Source organism: Neltuma alba, unplaced genomic scaffold (assembly GCF_004799145.2).
Source record: "Neltuma alba isolate B1F8T4 unplaced genomic scaffold, ASM479914v2 tig00005967_pilon, whole genome shotgun sequence".
Classification (NCBI taxonomy): domain Eukaryota; kingdom Viridiplantae; phylum Streptophyta; class Magnoliopsida; order Fabales; family Fabaceae; genus Neltuma; species Neltuma alba.
The window spans coordinates 32627-50797 of NW_021634299.1; the positions used below are offsets into that span (position 1 = coordinate 32627).

General features: G+C 36.8%; 3 protein-coding genes and 1 pseudogene across 7 annotated transcripts; 2 read left to right on the forward strand and 2 right to left on the reverse strand.

The window, feature by feature from the left end:
* The first annotated feature begins 156 nt into the window (after positions 1-156).
* Positions 157-4829, forward strand: LOC114749165 (probable protein S-acyltransferase 17; annotated as a pseudogene).
* Positions 4830-6362: 1533 nt separating this feature from the next.
* LOC114749162 (cyclin-L1-1) lies at positions 6363-9769 on the forward strand. 4 transcript variants are annotated; one of them, XM_028937655.1, is made up of 9 exons: positions 6363-6551; positions 6723-6902; positions 7003-7084; positions 7322-7462; positions 7581-7750; positions 8035-8308; positions 8524-8967; positions 9337-9372; positions 9446-9769. In XM_028937655.1, exons 2-9 carry the CDS (start codon positions 6751-6753, stop codon positions 9512-9514), a joined length of 1368 nt encoding a protein of 455 aa, XP_028793488.1. In that variant the 5' UTR covers positions 6363-6551; positions 6723-6750; the 3' UTR covers positions 9515-9769. The 4 variants fall into 4 exon arrangements, with proteins under 4 accessions (XP_028793488.1, XP_028793486.1, XP_028793489.1 ...); XM_028937653.1 differs by having other exon boundaries at positions 6734-6902; XM_028937656.1 differs by having other exon boundaries at positions 6734-6902; positions 8536-8967.
* An 819-nt stretch (positions 9770-10588) lies between these two features.
* Positions 10589-13335, reverse strand: LOC114749163 (trafficking protein particle complex subunit 6B). Its single transcript, XM_028937657.1, has 4 exons — positions 13074-13335; positions 12118-12235; positions 11812-12040; positions 10589-10997 (listed from the first exon to the last, which is right to left on the reverse strand). Exons 1-4 carry the CDS (start codon positions 13223-13225, stop codon positions 10969-10971), a joined length of 528 nt encoding a protein of 175 aa, XP_028793490.1. The 5' UTR covers positions 13226-13335; the 3' UTR covers positions 10589-10968.
* Positions 13336-14314: 979 nt separating this feature from the next.
* Positions 14315-18093, reverse strand: LOC114749168 (vesicle-associated protein 2-2). 2 transcript variants are annotated; one of them, XM_028937660.1, is made up of 8 exons: positions 17690-18093; positions 17243-17313; positions 17049-17130; positions 16439-16554; positions 16153-16323; positions 15575-15898; positions 15090-15167; positions 14315-14753 (listed from the first exon to the last, which is right to left on the reverse strand). In XM_028937660.1, exons 3-8 carry the CDS (start codon positions 17074-17076, stop codon positions 14643-14645), a joined length of 828 nt encoding a protein of 275 aa, XP_028793493.1. In that variant the 5' UTR covers positions 17077-17130; positions 17243-17313; positions 17690-18093; the 3' UTR covers positions 14315-14642. The 2 variants fall into 2 exon arrangements, with proteins under 2 accessions (XP_028793493.1, XP_028793494.1); XM_028937661.1 differs by lacking the exons at positions 17243-17313; positions 17690-18093 and having other exon boundaries at positions 17053-17132.
* Positions 18094-18171: the final 78 nt, after the last annotated feature.

An 18171-nucleotide genomic window follows, 5' to 3' on the forward strand; every position in this document is an offset into this window, starting at 1 on the left:
GTGAATAATAAATGATAAAAAAAATGCATTGGTTCAACTATTTAATTTCGAATCTGCATCAAATTAATCGAAGGTGCCGTCAAGAGAAATAAATTATTATCCTTTTCGGTTTAATTGAAGAAATCATAACATTATACGAGCATTTTGACATTTGATCCATCACCCCCCGGACCAAACAAAAAGGAATATCTTTATTCTGATAATTTCATTTAAGTTCTTTTGCTCTTCTTACTCCCATCCACTAATTTTTAATTGATCTCCGTCGTGAGACGGCAAGGCAGGCGTCGGAAGACATACAGAGAACTCTGGAGACGCATACTTTAGTTGAAGAAGGAGTGGACTTGTGAGCCGACCAATCTGTGCGCGATGGCCGTGCAGTGGTTATTAATATGCTATGTGCTGGTGACTCTGCTCGTTGTCGTCTCCTTCCTCTGCGGTCAATGGCCCATCTTTCAGGGCACCTTCATCGAGCGCATGCACTTCTTCCTTACTTTCGGCGCTTACGATTACTTCCTGTACTCTCTTCTTTTCCCACTCCTTCCGCCCTGTTTCATTTTTTTCCCCGCCACACCTCTCTTTATTTTACTTCATATTTACTTGGTTTGCAACATCCTTTGCAGCCGCTTCGTTGGGGCCGTTTTCGGTTCCAAGTGCTCGAATGCTGTTCTTTCTGTGGAATATTATTGTTGCGATAGACCCAACCCTATCTTGCAGGTTGGTAAACCAATTGTCACCTGAGCGTGTCTGCATAATTTTGTATGACCCGAAGTTTGAAACGATCGGCTTCTTCTTCTTCTTGCTTGAAGGGTCATTATTATTGTGGTTCGGGGTCTGGACTCGTACGGTGGAGTAAGGGTTACCACTTACAATTATTTTGTTCAACTTTTTGGTGGTATTATATTTCGAGGAACTTGGATATTTGCGGATCGACGAAATTTTTTCTTAATTTAGCTGTTGTGTCATAGCATTGTCTTGGGAACAAATCCTTCCTTCTTTGTGGTAGGGAGTTTTATAGAAAGATCCGATTATCTCCCCTTGCGTGCGTCCAGAGGGCCCCGAGGAGCAGAAGAAACATGAATAAGTTTTATAGAGGATATAAATTTTTCTCGCCTGCAGGTCCGAGTTTGGTTTTGTTAGAAATTCGTAGTAAGACATTTGGCGCTTTAACTTTTTATTGTAATACGTTAGATATATAGGGCTCCGATGTGGTAAAATTGTGGAGCTGCGAATCCATTATAGACTATCTGGTGAGCAACTTCCTTTTGGCTGAATTCTGCGAAAGAAACACTGCTGGGTCTGGGTATAAGTGTCGATCCCACATAGCATCTCTATAATTGCTAAACTTCCCATTTTGCTGAGACTCTATGTGAGATGGAAATCAAGAAGAATTTACATGGAAATGGCACAATAATAAAACATTGAATGGCAGGAAGGGTTGATACTATCAAAGCAACTGTTACGAATTCAATAAGTTCAATCATAGTACCATCGTAACCAACTCTTCCCGCATGTGATAGGTCCCTGGTGTCTTCTCACTTTTCTTAATGGAAAATGTATTGAAATAGCATTAATATTCGGTTAGCTAGTTGACTGACCGTGCTTCTTTTACTCCCTCCTTCCCTCACTCCTTTTTGTTCGAAGCCCTGATCTTTTTTTCGCCTCTTAATTTGGTGATCATGACTATGTTAATTATCTTAACAAATTTCTGTTTGTTGCAGATTTTATATTTTGGGATAATCGGCATAACGTATTATTTTATTGTCAAATCATCCTTTGCCTATATTCCTGGCTACTATTTAAGTGAAATTCACAGGTATTTCATCAAAGAGCCAATAATGTTATTTTAACTCTTATGATTATCTCAGCATTATTCATTCTATCATGAATTTTGTTAGACATTATATGTTCTTTTAGGTACACGAGCTTGTTGGCAGTTGCTGTTGGAATTCTGCTCTTTCTTTTGACCAGCTTTTCTGATCCAGGAACAATAAATTCTGACAATGTTTCTCAATATCTCTTTGCATACCCCTATGATAACATCATCTATGCTGAGAAAGAATGTTCAACCTGTAAAATTCAGAAGTGAGTGTTATTTCCCTTCTGTTGTAAAATCTTTGCTGGCCTCTGATCAAGTATATCTATAAAAGGATCTTAATCTTGATGTAGACCAGCTAGGTCTAAGCACTGCAGCATATGTGACCGCTGTGTGGCACGCTTTGACCATCATTGTGGATGGATGGTTGGTAATCTAGAAATCCTCCCACTTGAAGATTACTGATGTCTCTCATTGTAAAGCATCCTCTATTGTGTTTTTGTTGTACTAAAGGTTGTTTTGCTTGCAGAATAATTGCATAGGGGAGAGAAACACCCGGTATTTTATGGCTTTTCTTTTATGGTAAGTGTTATGCTTAGTTCATTAGAATCATCTGTATGTTATAATAAGTGACATTTATTCTTACATCACTCTGATCAACTCAAGGCTCTTATAATAGTTTGGGAGGTTCGCATGAGTGGCAAGGAGAGATAACATTGTAACTACGTCACATGGGTCATGAACACCCCCCGGTGGGGGTGTCAGTTGGGAAATATTGGTGAGTGATGGTTCATTGAGGGCCAAGGGGTTAAAAAAATTGAGTGTTGTGGGAGAGACTCTAGAGTCTAGCCTCTCAAAGGCTACAGGAAGGTGTTTTTTTCTCTTATCATGTGTTTCTGTGTTCTTGATTATTTTCTGTATTTTAAGCTGCTTAGACCTCTACTCTGGCAGATTCTTGTTTATTTGAATTCGATCTGGGGCTTTCAGTTCCCTCAATCTATAATCTGGCTCAGGCTTTTGTGCTGCCTGAGTTACTTAAATGACTTAAAGAGGTTCCTTGATGCTTCCTGTCTCCTGCTGCTTCTATTAGTTACTTTGCTGACTTTAGCTTAACCATATACGGTAAAGTTTATGCATTTTTCATCTCTAGTTCTATTTATCTTATGCGATTCTTTGGTGTCTTGTAGGCATTTCCTTCTATGCTTGTATGGAACCGTTGCCATTGGATTGGTTTTAGTTGGAAGAATAAAAGAATTAAGAGTTTTATATATTCTTACAGGTGAAGCTGTCTTGAATGTTAGATCAATCATATGAATAAGTTGGTTCTTATATTAATATTGAGGTTTATCTCTTGTTTATTTTGCAGTATACTATGGAATAGAAAATTCTTTTCTGGGTTAGCTCCGCATATTGCTCAGGTGAGGGATTTGTTTTTACGTCTTGCACTTTCTAATTGTTGACATGTTGACTCTTATGTGTCAAATTACACGTATGTGTTTCTATTTTACCTCCTACTCTCTTTTTTAATGTCTAGTGGTCTTTTGCTTTCACACAGTGGTTGTTAGGATCGCACCATACGCTGATCCTACTTGCGGTGTTCCTTGCAATTGTTGGAATGCTATTGTCTGGATTTTTTGGTTACCATGCAAAGCTTTGCCTCAGCAATACCACCACCAATGAGGTCCTCTCTGCCTCTTCTCTCAACTATCTTTCTCCATGTGCAATGATACCTTTATAAAAGAATGGATTGGATCATTTTCATAAGATGAGCTAAAGATGCATAATGCTGTTTAGACTCATTTAGGCTGTTGGAACAATTTTGAACTTTGTCATAAAAATACCCGAATGTGTGTTTTAATTGACATGATCAGATTAATTCCACTTCAGCCTATGGGGTTGTATGTCTTGTAAGATGAACCTGATTAGGTAGGGCTAAAGCTTGAAGCCTCTAGAATTGTATAACATGCTTTTGGGAAGTTCACTGGTTTCATGCAAACTTTCTGATGGGACGAGGATTTAGAGCCTACTTCTACTATACCATGGTGAATGTGGCTAGGTGGTCTTGTCAGTTTTCGCTGATCCATTGGTCGTTCTCCTTCTATTTGTGTTTGTTTCTGCTTCCTTGTCTTTGTTTTACATTTAAGATTATATTATTTATCAGTACAAGCCAAATCTGATAGTGAGGCTTTGATACTCTGACCTTTTCATAGAGTATTGGCTATTGACTGGGGTATGGTACTCAATACTTGCATTTACTCAGGTTTCATGTGAATTTTATTCGAAAATAAATGAAGTGGAGCCATATATACTGTTTGTGCTGGTTTTGTGATTGCGTGAGTGTGCAAATATTCCACAATATTTTATCATCAGTCAAATGTCTGGCAATCTGTTTGTCTGGAAAACCTCGTGCATTTATTTGTGCCACTGAGTTTAAGAAAGCTCGAATGAACTCATTGGTTTCTATTGTGGATCACAGACCTTCAAGTGGCAGGAGTACATGAGCTGGCAGAGGAAGCTAAATGAAGCAAAAGCCAGTGCTGCAGCCCTAAGAGCTAGTATAAGTGGGATGAGCGACAGGAAGCCCTTGCTGAGCAAATGGAGAGCCTTCTTACGAAGGTCGCCATTGGAGGACGTGGAAGTTGTCCAAAATAATGTTTATGATAAAGGATTCATTCACAATGTTCTGGAGGTTGTATACCCCCTTTCTTCAAGGCCATCATTTACACGAACCAAATTGAAGCCGACCTGAGAGTGCTCCTTGACGCACTTGTCTTTCTGAACACTGGAATTCCGGAGACGTGCAGGAGTCGGTAAATAGTTGCAGCATGAGAGGCTAAATGACAAGAGATAGTGAGATACAATAATCCTAAAGCAACTTCTGAGAGGGGAAAAATAAAATGGTACAGAGCGCTAGATTTGGGTGCTCATAGAGTGGATGTTGTGTGACTTCCGGATACGTGTACGACTTTTATAGTTCAACATGATTAAGGGCTATTTTGGATTGGAAATAGAAAAAGTAGCTTATTTTTAATTTGATTTTTAGAAAAAATAAGAGTGGGTAAAAGTTAAATTAGATAAAGTAAATTGTGTTTGGATTGGAGTTTAAAAAAGTTAATTTATAAAATTGAGATTGGTTAAAGGTTATTTAGATTATGATTGAGTAAAAGTGAGTTTATTCGAGTAAAAAAAATGAGACTCACATTTTGTTTCCCTCTCTTCACTTTTCTAACACTACAAGTTGTAATTTTTAGCTTTGGTTTAAGTATGTGATTTTGGTGTAAGCTTTTAATTTTTTAAACTCTTCTAAACGCACTCAAACATATTAAGAGTACTTTTAATCCTAAAAGCTATTTAAAAGCCACTTAAATGTGGCTCCAAACAGGCACTAAGTGGGTCCTTTGAATAATTTTACGCTTTTTTATTAAAATATCCTAATACCATAATCAAATTACCAACTATAGACAATTATATAAATATGTTAACTTCCTGATAGTAGTATATTGACTTAATCGGTTAAACTAATTAAACAAAAAGGGATAAATTTAATAAAATGAGAAATTGAAACTAAACAGGATATAAAATAAGTAATATATAATTTTATTTTGAAGAGTGAATATAATTCAATTTATTAACCGCTGAAATTTGATTATAAAAATATATTCATTTGAGTATGATTTTTTGGCCAACCATTTGAATATGATTTAGATTGTGGGCAAACAAATTGAGATGATTTAAATAAATTGAAATAAAAATATTCAGGCAAAAAAAAAAATCATGAATTACAATCCGGCCTCAAACCAAGCAGGTCAAAATTTTGTTAAATTACTTGATATTCCTCCTATAGTTAATATGAGGCCTAAACATATTAGTTAAATTAGTCAATTTAAATCAATTAAAAATGCTAGTTAAATTAGTTAATATAATATGTTTTTTTAAATACTCTAAGCATTTTTTTAATTTTTTTCTTGTCCTATTTGATTATTATTGGAAAAATATCAATGGATTAATTTAAAAAAATTGATAAACATATAAAATAAGTCTTATAAATAGAATTAATAAATTTTATATTAAAAAATAGAGGAGTAATTGAATTGTGACTTGATTTGGTTTATTTTGTTCAAGAGTCGAACCAAACGAACGAAACAGCTAACCCTTACTAGCTAAATTTTCCAAGTTGGCACATGTCACCGGAGATAATAAAGGAAGATGAGGGTATGTGAGTCATTTCATTTCTTGTTCATCCTTTTAGTCTAAAGTATACTTTTAGTCTTTTAATTTTACACAAGATTTTATTCTGATCTCTTAACTTTAAAAAGTAAACTTTTTGTTTTCTAACTCTAAAACTATTAATAAAAAATGATAATATTATGTTCTTAAATATTGATAAAATATTAAATATTAACATATTAAATTTAAATTTTAAAACAATCATTATTGTTATAAAAAATATTATTTAAGATTAAAAAACTAAAAAGTACTTAATCTGTCATTTTCAAAGGACTCTGGACTAAATAACTCTCTGTAGTGGTCTTTCAGACTAATATTCCCTAAATTTGCCCTCCCTCTCGACATCAAGACCTCCTCTATCGTAGGCTTCATCGTTCCTGGTCGCCCAGGACACTTCGGCGCCGCCGTCACAGACGCTCCTAGCCGTCTTCTACGTCGGTAATACAGTTGGTCTCCCTTTCATCGGCTCCGTGGACCATTGCGAGCCTCTCGTCGATTCCATCCACTTTAGGTGGCCCCTTTGCTTTCAATTTACTATTCAATACCATCGCGATAATTCATTAATAATCTTACATCATGTTTTTATTTTATGGCAAAGAGTTCAATATCATGTTAAATCATCAATGATATACATTTATTGGTGCTTTGGAAGTATAACTAGGGTTTTTGTGTATTTCTTCGGTTTTGTTGAAGGTACGCAGGTATAAAGCATGATCTACACTGCAATTGACACATTCTACCTCACTGATGAGCAGCTAAAGAATTCACCTTCTCGGAAAGATGGCATAGATGAAGCCACTGAAACAACCCTTAGAATCTATGGTTGTGATCTCATCCAAGAAAGTGGCATTTTGCTTCGGCTGTATCCTTTTTTTGGTATTCAATCTTCTTCACAATGGTGTCTGTCTAGTCTAATATTCATTTAGTTTAGAATTCAATTTGTTTCCTTAGTTTTCTGGCAGACCACAAGCAGTCATGGCCACTGGGCAGGTTCTATTTCATCGTTTTTACTGCAAGAAGTCATTTGCGCGGTTCAATGTGAAGGTTATTATCATCATCTAATAATATATACACTGTTTCCCCTTGTTATTTTTTTAATTCCAAGCTACTATCGAAACTGAAAATTTTAACCGGTTTTTCTCTGGTATTTTAATCTTGTCCTTAAAACTAATTCTTTAAACTTTTAGATCCTTTGTGTACTAATGTTCTATTATTGTCTTCATCATTGATATTTTTTACTATTTTTCAATGGGATCTGATAGGCTTTTCTTTTTTTTTCAGAAAGTTGCTGCAAGCTGTGTGTGGCTTGCTTCAAAACTGGAAGAAAGTCCCAGAAAGGCGAGACAAGTAATTATTGTTTTTCACAGAATGGAATGTAGGAGGGAGAAATTGCCTATAGAGCATTTAGACTTGTATTCCAAGGTTAGAAGCTTTTCTTCTGTTAGCGTTTATATGTGTGTTTCTAGCATATATAATTCTTATTCTTCTTGCTAATTGATAAGTAATAACTTAATTGGAAATTTTTCTTTCCCATTAACAGAAATATGTAGACTTGAAGATGGAGTTGAGTAGAACAGAGAGACATATTTTGAAAGAAATGGGATTTATTTGTCATGTCGAACATCCTCATAAATTTATATCAAATTACCTTGCAACTCTCGAAACTCCCGAAGAATTGAGGCAGGAAGCTTGGAATCTGGCTAATGACAGGTAAGCAACTGCATGTATTACTATGGTTGTTCATCTTACCATAAACACTCCCTGTATTGTCTTGAGCTCTGCACTTTATCACCTTTGAGGATCCTCTTGATAAAGACTGCTCCAACTGAAAAGCATAAACAGTTAGTCGACGAGCCATGAGTATTTCTATTATAATCTCAAAGGATCATGAATGGGAAGGATATAAGGAGAGTGTGGTCGAGAAAATGCCATGGAGGAGTTCATAGATAAAATGATGTCATATACTGATCCTCTCTTAACTTGTTATGATGCAGCTTGCGCACTACACTGTGTGTTCGATTTAAGAGTGAGGTTGTGGCTTGTGGAGTTGTATATGCAGCTGCTCGCAGATTCCAAGTACCCCTTCCTGAGAGCCCTCCATGGTGGAAGGCATTTGATGCTGAGAAATCTGGGATTGATGAAGTCTGTAGGGTTTTAGCTCACCTGTATAGCCTTCCGAAGGCACAATACCTAGCAGTCTGCAAGGATGGTGACTCATTTACATTCTCCAATAAATCATCAGAATCACAATCTAAGGCTGTATCAAAGGTAATGTTTACCCTGAGCTCTATTGGACTATGACGCACTTCACTTTACAACATGTTTTTTCATGGTGCAAGAACCGCGTTAGTTGGCTGTGATGAGACAAAAGCATGTGACAGAGTTGTTGGAAACGCTTTTCTTTTTTCTACTTGAAGGTTTTTTATCTAACATATACCAAGCTTGAAGGTTTTTTATCTAACATATGCCAAGCTTAATTGTAGGACATTCCGCAGAGTAGCCCGCCGGCAGACACTAACACCTCTGTTTCAAAGGGAGCTTCAGCAGAATCTAATAATGAAGCTGGCAGTAGCAAGGGTGCATTGGTAAAACAAGCCATTGATAAGATGAAAGAGTCCAAGATTGATGATGATTCGAAGAGCATGGCTACAGAGGGAGAGGCAAGAGATGAACCCACACTCAAATCCAAATCTGATCGTAAAGCAGAGACCACTGGAGAGACACGCAGGGAAAGGGAAAGGGAAAGGGAACGAGACAGAGATAGGGAAAGGGAACGGGACAGGACAAAAGCTCGAGATCGTGATCGGGAAGAGATTCTGACAGGGAAAGGGGAAGGGATTCTGACAGGGAAAGAGATCGAGAGGAAGCAGATAGGGATAAACTCAAGGATCGAGGTCACCGTTCTAGAGATAGAACAAAGGATTCAGGTATGGTTTTGATTTTAATTTTTGTCAAACTGAAATTCCATTGTGATACCTTATGGATGGAGGAATTATCAATTTGGTGATTGGTTTTTAATTTAGTCTAACAAATAAAATCGTTAGCTGCACCATTCATTTGTCAACGTACCGTTAACAAGACTCTCTGCTCATCACATTTTATGTAGTAGTGGGTGGTAACTTGACCAAAAAAGATTGATAAGAGGACGTGAACAGAGTTTTATTTGGGATAACTAGGGACCAGCTTGAGAAATATTTCGTTTGTGAATCACTTGAGATTTTGGTCTTTGTTTAAGGTTTGGCTGGTTATCTCTCGTTGAGTGTTTTTAATGTTGAAGGATTTTTTCCTCCATGCAGGACATTCTGAGAAATCGAAGTATCACTCATCACGAGGTATGAAACTGCTCGTAAGTTTGACCTTCATCTTAGTTATACGTATCCGTTTGCTAACATATTTGAATTTCAGATCGCGACAGTTATGGCACCTCGTACTCTTCAAGGGAGAAGGACCGACACAGACACCATTGACTTGTAGTGGCGAGTTATTAAGGATGACTGGTGGATATCTGAAAGCAGTGGGCTAAACTTGTAATGCTCCACAAATCGAACTGCCGAGTGCCGACCTCAGAGATTGTATTTCCATTTCTATATGTTATTTTATGTAGAATGCGGCTCTACTTGTTCAACAAATTGTGGCTGGGCAATCTAGTGCGTTAAAGAGAAAGATTGCCACCTTCGCATTATCATTTGAAAAAATAAAAATAGGCAACAGAATACCTTTCAGCTTCAATTTGGTTCCTTTAAAAAGGCATATTTTTAATCTTTTAATCTCAAAATTGTTGAAATTGAATTATGATTTATATAACAATTTAATTGTTTCAAAGATAACTTATTAACATCTAAGATTTTAATATCATTATTATTTGTTATTTTAAAATTAAAAAATTAATATATTTTTCAAAGTTAAGAATTAATTAAAGACTACATATAAGTTAAAGAAATAAAAATAATAATAAAGTAAAAGTACGCTTTTCAGTTGACAACATGCTCCACCGCCAATGGAGATCGTAGTCAAATATCCACCACCAATGGGTACCTCACCCAATATTTTTGTGATCCAAAGACCCAAATTTTTTCGCGCTTAAGGACGTGTTGGGAGTACTTGGAAAAACATTGAAAAATATATTTAAATTAGCTTTTTAGAAGTTATTTTAAATATGTCAGAAGAATTGCCTCGACTTTTGTAAGAATATTTTTTAAGTGCTTATGCACAGACAACCTTGAGCACTTGGGGAAAAAAAAATTCACGTAAATCAGGACACATAATTGTCTCACCCGTAAAATTACTTTTTGAAAAGGTGACCCAAAGCCATGATGCATAGTTAGAGTTTGGATGCTAATCGAAACCACGGATAAAATACCCCCCCTAGCGATTGTCCTGTAGCGACAAAATTATCAGAAATTACCTGTAGGACACGCATAATGTAGCATTTTGCGAAACATAAACCTGTTGTCACTTGTCACTCGCCATTTTCCCCTTTACTTCCCATGCCCTAGTAGCAACTTGACACGCGCATTCAACGAATCTCCTCACGGTGAATCTACCTTCTAAAGACAAAATACAAACTCACTTTCGAAAACTTCAAAGGAAGAAAGGTTCAAACAAATTGGCGGTCAAAGAAGATCCGAAGGATACACATTGAGAACAGCACTCAATTCCATAGAATCCGAGTACTTGGCATCATAATGAGACTCAACATTCTTTCATATTATGACACATAATTCATGAGGAATCAATATATCACCGTGAGCTTGAACAAAACCTGCATTGGAAAGAACGAGTCCCCGGTGGTTCCTTGGAAGCCCTTCCCGTTCAACGAGTCATCAATATTCTACAATCCAGAAAACTCAAGGATACCAAAGCATTGTTTCAGAAGATGTAAATACTTCCAGGCTGTGCAAATGGATAGCAACATAGCTATAAGCTGTTCAAACTTTTATGCGGACCACAAATGAACCTGCTCAATGACACGAGATGATTAAAGCAAATCATGCTATTAATTGATCTTATCAATTGAAATTCATGAACGATGCCAAATTTCAAAAACTAGCTGAATCCTTAAGGTAGCGACTCAAGTTCAAGGTCTAAAGGATTGATTTAAAACAGGGTAGTCGGGCTAAAGACAGACAACTAAAACGAAGGCACCCCTGATGAAGCAAGTCACTAGGATTTTTAATTTCCTAGTTTATCCTTTGACTGTCTTATAACACTTGGGCTCGGCTTCTAAATTGCCCTTCTGTTCAAGCCATCCCACTAGGCATCTCAGGTGCCCGGCTAAATTGACGCCAAAAGTTCCAAAGGCACTGCTAGGCAAGCACTTGGCTAAAGCAAATGCTACTCATGACCCTTTGGTGCCTCAACCAATCGCCTTTAACTACACAGATTAAGGCACCTAAATGTTGGAAGCAAAACATGCAATCTGAATATCATCTAGCTGAACCTTCACCATTCTAAGGGTAATCAGTCACAGTTAAAGAATGATTCATCCAGTGGCAAAAGCATATAGGAAAGCTTGGAAGGAATCTAATAAAACAAACAAACACAAAGACGCAAGGCTTGATCCATTTCATCACATGCCATATAAAAACCTATAAAAATAAAAACCCCTCATAATGATCAAAGGATATAAATTGAACATCTAGAGAAGACACTTCATCAAAATGAGAGTCGTTCTTGACTAATTCTCTCTCTCTCTCTCTCTCTCAGAGACACACACAGATGCACGCATGGAGTGAGAGACTGAAAAATAAAATAATGAAGGATATCCATACATGCTGGAAGGTTAGATATATCTGCAGAAACTGCACAAGGGATTCCTAAATTTGAGAGAGCTCCTCTAATGATCCCACACGGGAAATAAAGATGCATGCTCATTGCTTGTGCTGCCTTGTTTTCAGCTGAAATCACAGAATTATCTTCAATTGAACTTCCATCAACGGATGGATCAATTGACATGTGTGCAAGCCAGCGAAATTTATTATCTTGCAACACAAAGGTACCCTGAGGCAAAACCACATATTGTCAATCTGCCAGTCATAATATATATAGCTCCGTTGATTTTAGCTCTGTCGACTCACCCTGTGATTAGTTTTCAAGTTGTCAATCTGCTTCTTAAAGAGCTCAGACCAGAAGTCCTTGCAGATGAATTTGATAGCCTCCAGATGATCACTGAAACGAGGCCGCTCCATGGTATACCTATACACAATTTTCTCAATTTAAATAAATTACAACAAAAGTAATTAACCTACCAACTAGTCAATATCACAAGATGATTTTGAAAGTTGCTTTTCACATTTGAAATTTATGATTGCATCATCCTTGTATTTGTTTTACGTTAGAGCTTTGATTTTCTTTCTTTCTTCCTTTCCTTTTAGGAAAATAGTTGTATCACCGCGTAACCTTTAGTTTTGGTGATGCTTGTAATAACAGAAATTCCATGACAAGAATCGCAGAAAAGCCTGATCAGGGTATTGAATCGGTCAAGATTTATCTCTAAAGAGAGATTTAAAACCATAACTATGGTTAAGGTACATGAACTTTTTAAGAATCTAGAATCATACAAATCAACTACAAAAGCCTTGCATCCAATTGAAACTGTATACCAAATACCCATAGCACAAGAGACTAGATCCGATAAAAGAATTAGAATCCATGAAACAGAAATTAACAGAACGATCACTGACAAAAAAACCTAACACGACGCATACCAAAATTTTAATAAGAGTAATTTAATTCGACTACGCTTGGCAACAGTTAGAAACGTTGTGTGCCTATTCTTAACCTCGTTTTCATGAACGACTGATGCAGTTGCGAACTTCTGACTCAACATGAGACAAATCTAATTTGGGGGACTAATGTGTATTTAAAAAACAACTAATACCGGCTTGCTGCAAATTTTCTCAGATAATACAGGTTCATCCAAATGAACCTCTAGAATCTATGAAACAGAAAGCGGATATATTATTGAGAAACAAAATGAGCTCGCAATGAAGAAAAGCAGAGAAAGGAGAAGATAATGAAAATAGGGTTAGACCTTTCAGAGAGCTGGTGACCAACTTGATACCCAATGGCCTCGATCCTGCGGGCGGCGAGCTCAGGTTTATTGGCGTAGAACCGATTGCAATAGGATGCCACCATCTCCGTCAGTAGACTGTCCACGCAACTCTCCGACACTTCCCTTCCCATTTTCTCTCCTTTCTATGCCCCTGATTAGTTAATCCGACTACTCTCGCCTCTCCCGATCCAAGTCCAAACTCACCTGCGCCGGGGAAGGGAAATTTTCTTGTTCCTTGTCCTGTTGAAATTGACCCTTTTTTGGTTGAAATTGTCTTTTGAAAATTGATGGTGCTTGGCGTTCGTACTACGTAATGCCTATTGCAGCACAAAAGGCCCAAGATCCCCATCCAACTGGGCTGCTTCGGCCCAAAATATTTTTTAAACCAGAACAGAGTTAATATCCCCAAAATGCTCACTCAAAAAAAATATCACCAGAATGCCTTAAATCTTTTTTTCCCAACGAAATTTTATTATAGTATATTGTGTTATAACATGATATAAATTTTTTAAATATATAAATAATAAGTTACAATGACGCGACAATGTAATTTATTCTTAATTATATATATGAATATATATAATAATTTTAAAAGAAAAAAGAATGAAATGTGGGTTTTCTGTAAAATAATTATTAACATTTTCATCCTTCTAAACAAATAATAAGCTGACTGTTTCCCTTCTCCCCCACAATAAATCTAATCGTTTCTTTATGGAAGAATTATAATGAGATTTCAAAAAAGAAAAAAATCACCAAATAAATTTCAGAAGTTGTTATTTCTTACTCTGAAACTTATCATTACATGCTATTTTATTGAAACTTTTTAGTGATTATTTTTCTTTTTTGAGACCTCGTTATAATGCTCTCTTTCTTTACTCTTTTGGGTCCCAGAAGCAAACTGTTTCTTTAGTACCTCACTTTTGCAGATGCGTTTTTTTTTTTTTTTTTTGAAAAAGAGCTCTCTCGTAACAAAACCTTATTTCGTCACTGACATTGTAAAAAGGCATACGAAAGTCTGTTTGGGCCTTTGGGGTCGGAAAATATAGATATGATTATGTAATCACTGGGTGGCAGTTAGCAGTTACTTAAAAAAAACATTTGCTGGAAAAATATACGAAAAACGAAATTGGTAGGAAGATTTCAGTCCCGAGATGAAACGTGAACTAAGTCAGTAAATCTGTGAAAGGAAAATAAATAAATGTAAAAAGCCACTCAAGGTGTGTTGCCAGATCTCGTGGCTCAAAGCAATTTCCTCTAGTCGCAGGAACCATGTGCCTGATTGATTGCTATTTATCTATGTGTCCTTTACAAATATTTTCATGCGCGTAATTTCGCATATACACAAACTATGACATTGATAACGTTGGACTAGATCGGTCAATCGCTCCCCTAGTGTACAAGGCTCAAATCCTCTTGAATACATCAAAATAGGGTATAACAATTTCTGAGCCTCATGTAAACCTGGAACATTTCTAAGCTTTTGCTACCAACAAACTCGAAGCTAAATCAAAACGTTAGCAGCTGCATATACATTATGCTGAGCAAGTATCAAGAGTGAGAACGGTATCCAAGGAAAAGAGAGACAAGTGCCACCATACAGACGTATAGAAGGGGGAATCCGATTTGAACTTTCCTTGAACCTCTCTTACTCAATGCTGCCTGCACATATAAAACAAGCGAGTTTAACAATAAGTAAATGAAATATACAGGATTCCTACGCTAAAGATGGGATACAGGCAACCCTTCCCAACATCTCTTCTCACCAAAAAACAAAGAACAAGAAAGGAGAAATAGAGAAATTTATCCAAGTTCAGGCATATCAGAGTAGAGAGGAACTCTCAGTAGTTCAAAAAACACAATCTACCTTTTCGTCAGAGCAACATATAACGGCAGTTAGGGCTGGAAGACATAACTCCCTTGGGTACCTCCCACTATTTTTTTTTAATTTTTAAGAAAAAAATTTTGCCAAACGGAAGACAATATTGTTAGGCTTACTATTTTTTCCTGCAAGGCCTTAGTCTCTAGATTGCCTAGCCTGCTCTCCTCCGTTAGCTTTGATATCGTTGCTCCAGCCTACAAAAAGACATACTTGATCATTGATGTGGGTCGGATCGAGTTCAAGTATCAGCACGCAGTTGAATATGACTTAAGAATTGCAAACATCCATTCAAATTTCAGAACTTAAAAGTAAGAAACAGGTAGGACGGGAGCTCCAACCACTTGTGTACCATCTGTTCCGAAGAAACGGAGGGAGAAATCAAATTACATTAGGATCAATGAACATAATAAATCCATAATCATGCCAGAGTCTATGAAAGAAAATGCCATGATGAGGACAAGATGCCAAAAAGATGCAATGATGAGGCATTGATAATAAGCAAATTCTTATTATAACTGCTGGACGCCTAGTGCTTCGACATACCGTAAAAGCACATGGGGGTAGATAAAATATTTACAAATAAAAACGTGGAATGCCTGACCTCATTCAGCTTTGACTCAAGTTTATCAAGTTTAAACTTTATCTCTTCAATAGCTTCCATTAATTTTAGCTCCTCCGCACTCTTTGACACATTTAGCATGGCCACTTTTTCTGCCTTCGATTCCTGTGCATCCTCCGTTACATTGTAGAACTCCACATCTTTCGGCACTTTTAATTCTGCTGTTTCTGGTTTGAGTTCCTCCGCATCCATCATAGTCTTTGACCTTTCATCTTCTTCTGCATTCAACTCATTGTCTTTTACATCGTTTTTTTTTCCATCGTTTAATTCCTCATTAACTATCTCGTGCTCAACATTCTGGACCACCTAACATGCCCATGATAATAATGGCACTGTCAAGGAGTAAGCTAAAAACATACTCCACTAGAACGAATAAACCCAAAAAAAAAGATCAACAGATTGAAATGATTGAATTAAAAAAGTAAACCACATGATTATTGGCAAACTCTTGCGCAATTAACAAAATGAATGAGTTTCTAAAGAATTTAAAATGTTAAAATGAAAGCGACAAAAACGAAGGGGTTAAACAAAGTAGACAGGTCAATGAACTTATCTCTAACCATGGGTTCTTGGGAAACGATTTCCTCTCTGCCAAATATCTGATTCTTTTCATAAGCAAGACCACTATTGAAGTTTCCATTGATGGGAGAGAGTTCTGGTGAAGAGATAGGGCTGATCAGGGTCACTTTCAGCTTGTTTTCTTCAACACGTCTGTCATTATCCTTGGCAAACTGTCAAATGCCAAAAATAGATAAATAAATATATAAAATAAAAGCTACAGATGTAAATAAATATAGACGTTCACAATAAAAGCTCTCAGGGCAGAAAACCTCAACTTAAACATACCAAGCTGGAAGAAATATCTTCACTGGTTGTTCCAACAGGAACAATTATGCTCTGGATTAAAAACTTGTCCTTGCACGCCATGTCTGCTGGGGCTTCCTTTGGAGCTTGCATTGTCACTGTATGATGCAAATAGTAAAAGTATCGAAGATTAAACTTAGAGAGGGGGTAAAAAGAAAGAACCTCTGCAATTAGAAGGAATATTATGATATTAATTTAAGATTAAGTGTGTGGAATTATCTCCTATTGTAGTTAATGGACAACTGATACTCCTGATTGCCCTGAAGACAAGAATCAATACCCAAATAACTTTGAGATGAAACTTTTCATCGGGAAATCGCACCCTCAGTTTTGGTTGAGTTTGACCCACGCCTATTTACGATTGAAAAGACACGCAACGTAATTAAAAAAAATTCCTAAACATCAATCAACATGTGCCAGTTCTGTCCGAAAATCAACCCAACCCTACTCAAAAACAATGAACCACGAATACCTCTTCCTAATATAAACCAGAACTGAATCTAAAACTAAAACCTAATTCGTCACTGTTTAGATGTTACCAAAGAATAACAATTAATAACAACAACACAACCAATGAATGATATAGGTATACCTACGAATTTACAAGCAGAATTTGGCATAAGAACTCCAACATTTGGTCGCACTGAATATTTTTTAGGTGCTGTCGTCTTGACCTGCTGACATTATATCTGTTTAGCTATGGAGCACAATAGTTTTTGATAAAAAGAAATTCCTGGTCTACAATTAGAATCTCAACGAGTGAAGATTGAAGCAAGCTGCTTGGACCTTGAAAGCGACATGATAATCGGTTATATTGGCCAGCTGAATGGAGCATGAACTTTGCTTCTTTAATTGAACTACAGAGGCAAGCAAAATATTGAGGTATGTCAATAGGTTGGTCGTATAATTAGAAATTACAAATGAATGACTGAAAAGACAAAGTCATTATGAACAAGGAAATTACTTGCCTAAACTAAAGATTTCAATTTTAAAAAATATATAAATAAGAAGTAAAAGAAAATCACAGAGGCCATGATCAGGAACTAACAACAGCCAAGACTTGAGAGCGCGTGCTGGAATGTGTAAGGTAGAATCTAAATATTTTTATTCAAACTCCTCTCGGGAACAACTTCGTAAACAAGAGAACATATCATTTCAATCGTACAAATCTGATAAGTAAAAACGAACAAATCCAGAAGAATGACCATGGACAGTTTATAATCATATACTCACACAAAAATTCAGTTCCTGGGTTCGATTTCGAGAAGTTGATTGTTCATGATTGCTGCTCAGAAAAATCCAAAGTGGAGATATATCCGGTCAGCATCCAAAGCTAATGATTGATTCCCCCGCCTTTGAACCAGCATATCATAAAGAATGAGGTAAATGCAATGAAGACCTGACTAGCCAAACACGTAAACCTTCCTACTGAAATTATGTTCTTCTATAATCAACAGACTGACACCGCAATTTAACTTCTCTATTGAGTGAGTGAATGGAGCAGATTTTCAAGAGAGGAAGGGGACAGAGAAAATGATCCTAAAGATGAGCAACGCCTAAAACAACAGAATTCTCGGAGAGGCAAAAGACTTCGAGAGGGAAGAAGTTTGGAACGAGTCAGGTCGCCCCAGCTGCACGAGTCAACTTGAGAGACTCGCACGCTTAAGGAGCCAAAAGCGAATCAGAGATCGCTGGTGAGGGCCTCAAATTCAGCA

Coding starts and splice junctions, on each gene's coding strand:
- LOC114749162 (XM_028937655.1), top strand. CDS start 6,751: ATGATCTACACTGCAATTGACACATTCTACCTCACTGATGAGCAGCTA. Junction 7,463..7,580: donor ATTTAGACTTGTATTCCAAG/GTTAGAAGCTTT, acceptor TCCCATTAACAG/AAATATGTAGACTTGAAGAT. Junction 9,373..9,445: donor GAAGTATCACTCATCACGAG/GTATGAAACTGC, acceptor TTTGAATTTCAG/ATCGCGACAGTTATGGCACC.
- LOC114749163 (XM_028937657.1), bottom strand. CDS start 13,225: ATGGGAAGGGAAGTGTCGGAGAGTTGCGTGGACAGTCTACTGACGGAG. Junction 12,236..13,073: donor GGTCACCAGCTCTCTGAAAG/GTCTAACCCTAT, acceptor AATTGTGTATAG/GTATACCATGGAGCGGCCTC. Junction 12,041..12,117: donor ACTTGAAAACTAATCACAGG/GTGAGTCGACAG, acceptor GTTTTGCCTCAG/GGTACCTTTGTGTTGCAAGA.
- LOC114749168 (XM_028937660.1), bottom strand. CDS start 17,076: ATGCCAAATTCTGCTTGTAAATTCGTAG. Junction 16,555..17,048: donor TTCTGCTTGTAAATTCGTAG/GTATACCTATAT, acceptor TGCATCATACAG/TGACAATGCAAGCTCCAAAG. Junction 16,324..16,438: donor AAGATATTTCTTCCAGCTTG/GTATGTTTAAGT, acceptor GGCATTTGACAG/TTTGCCAAGGATAATGACAG.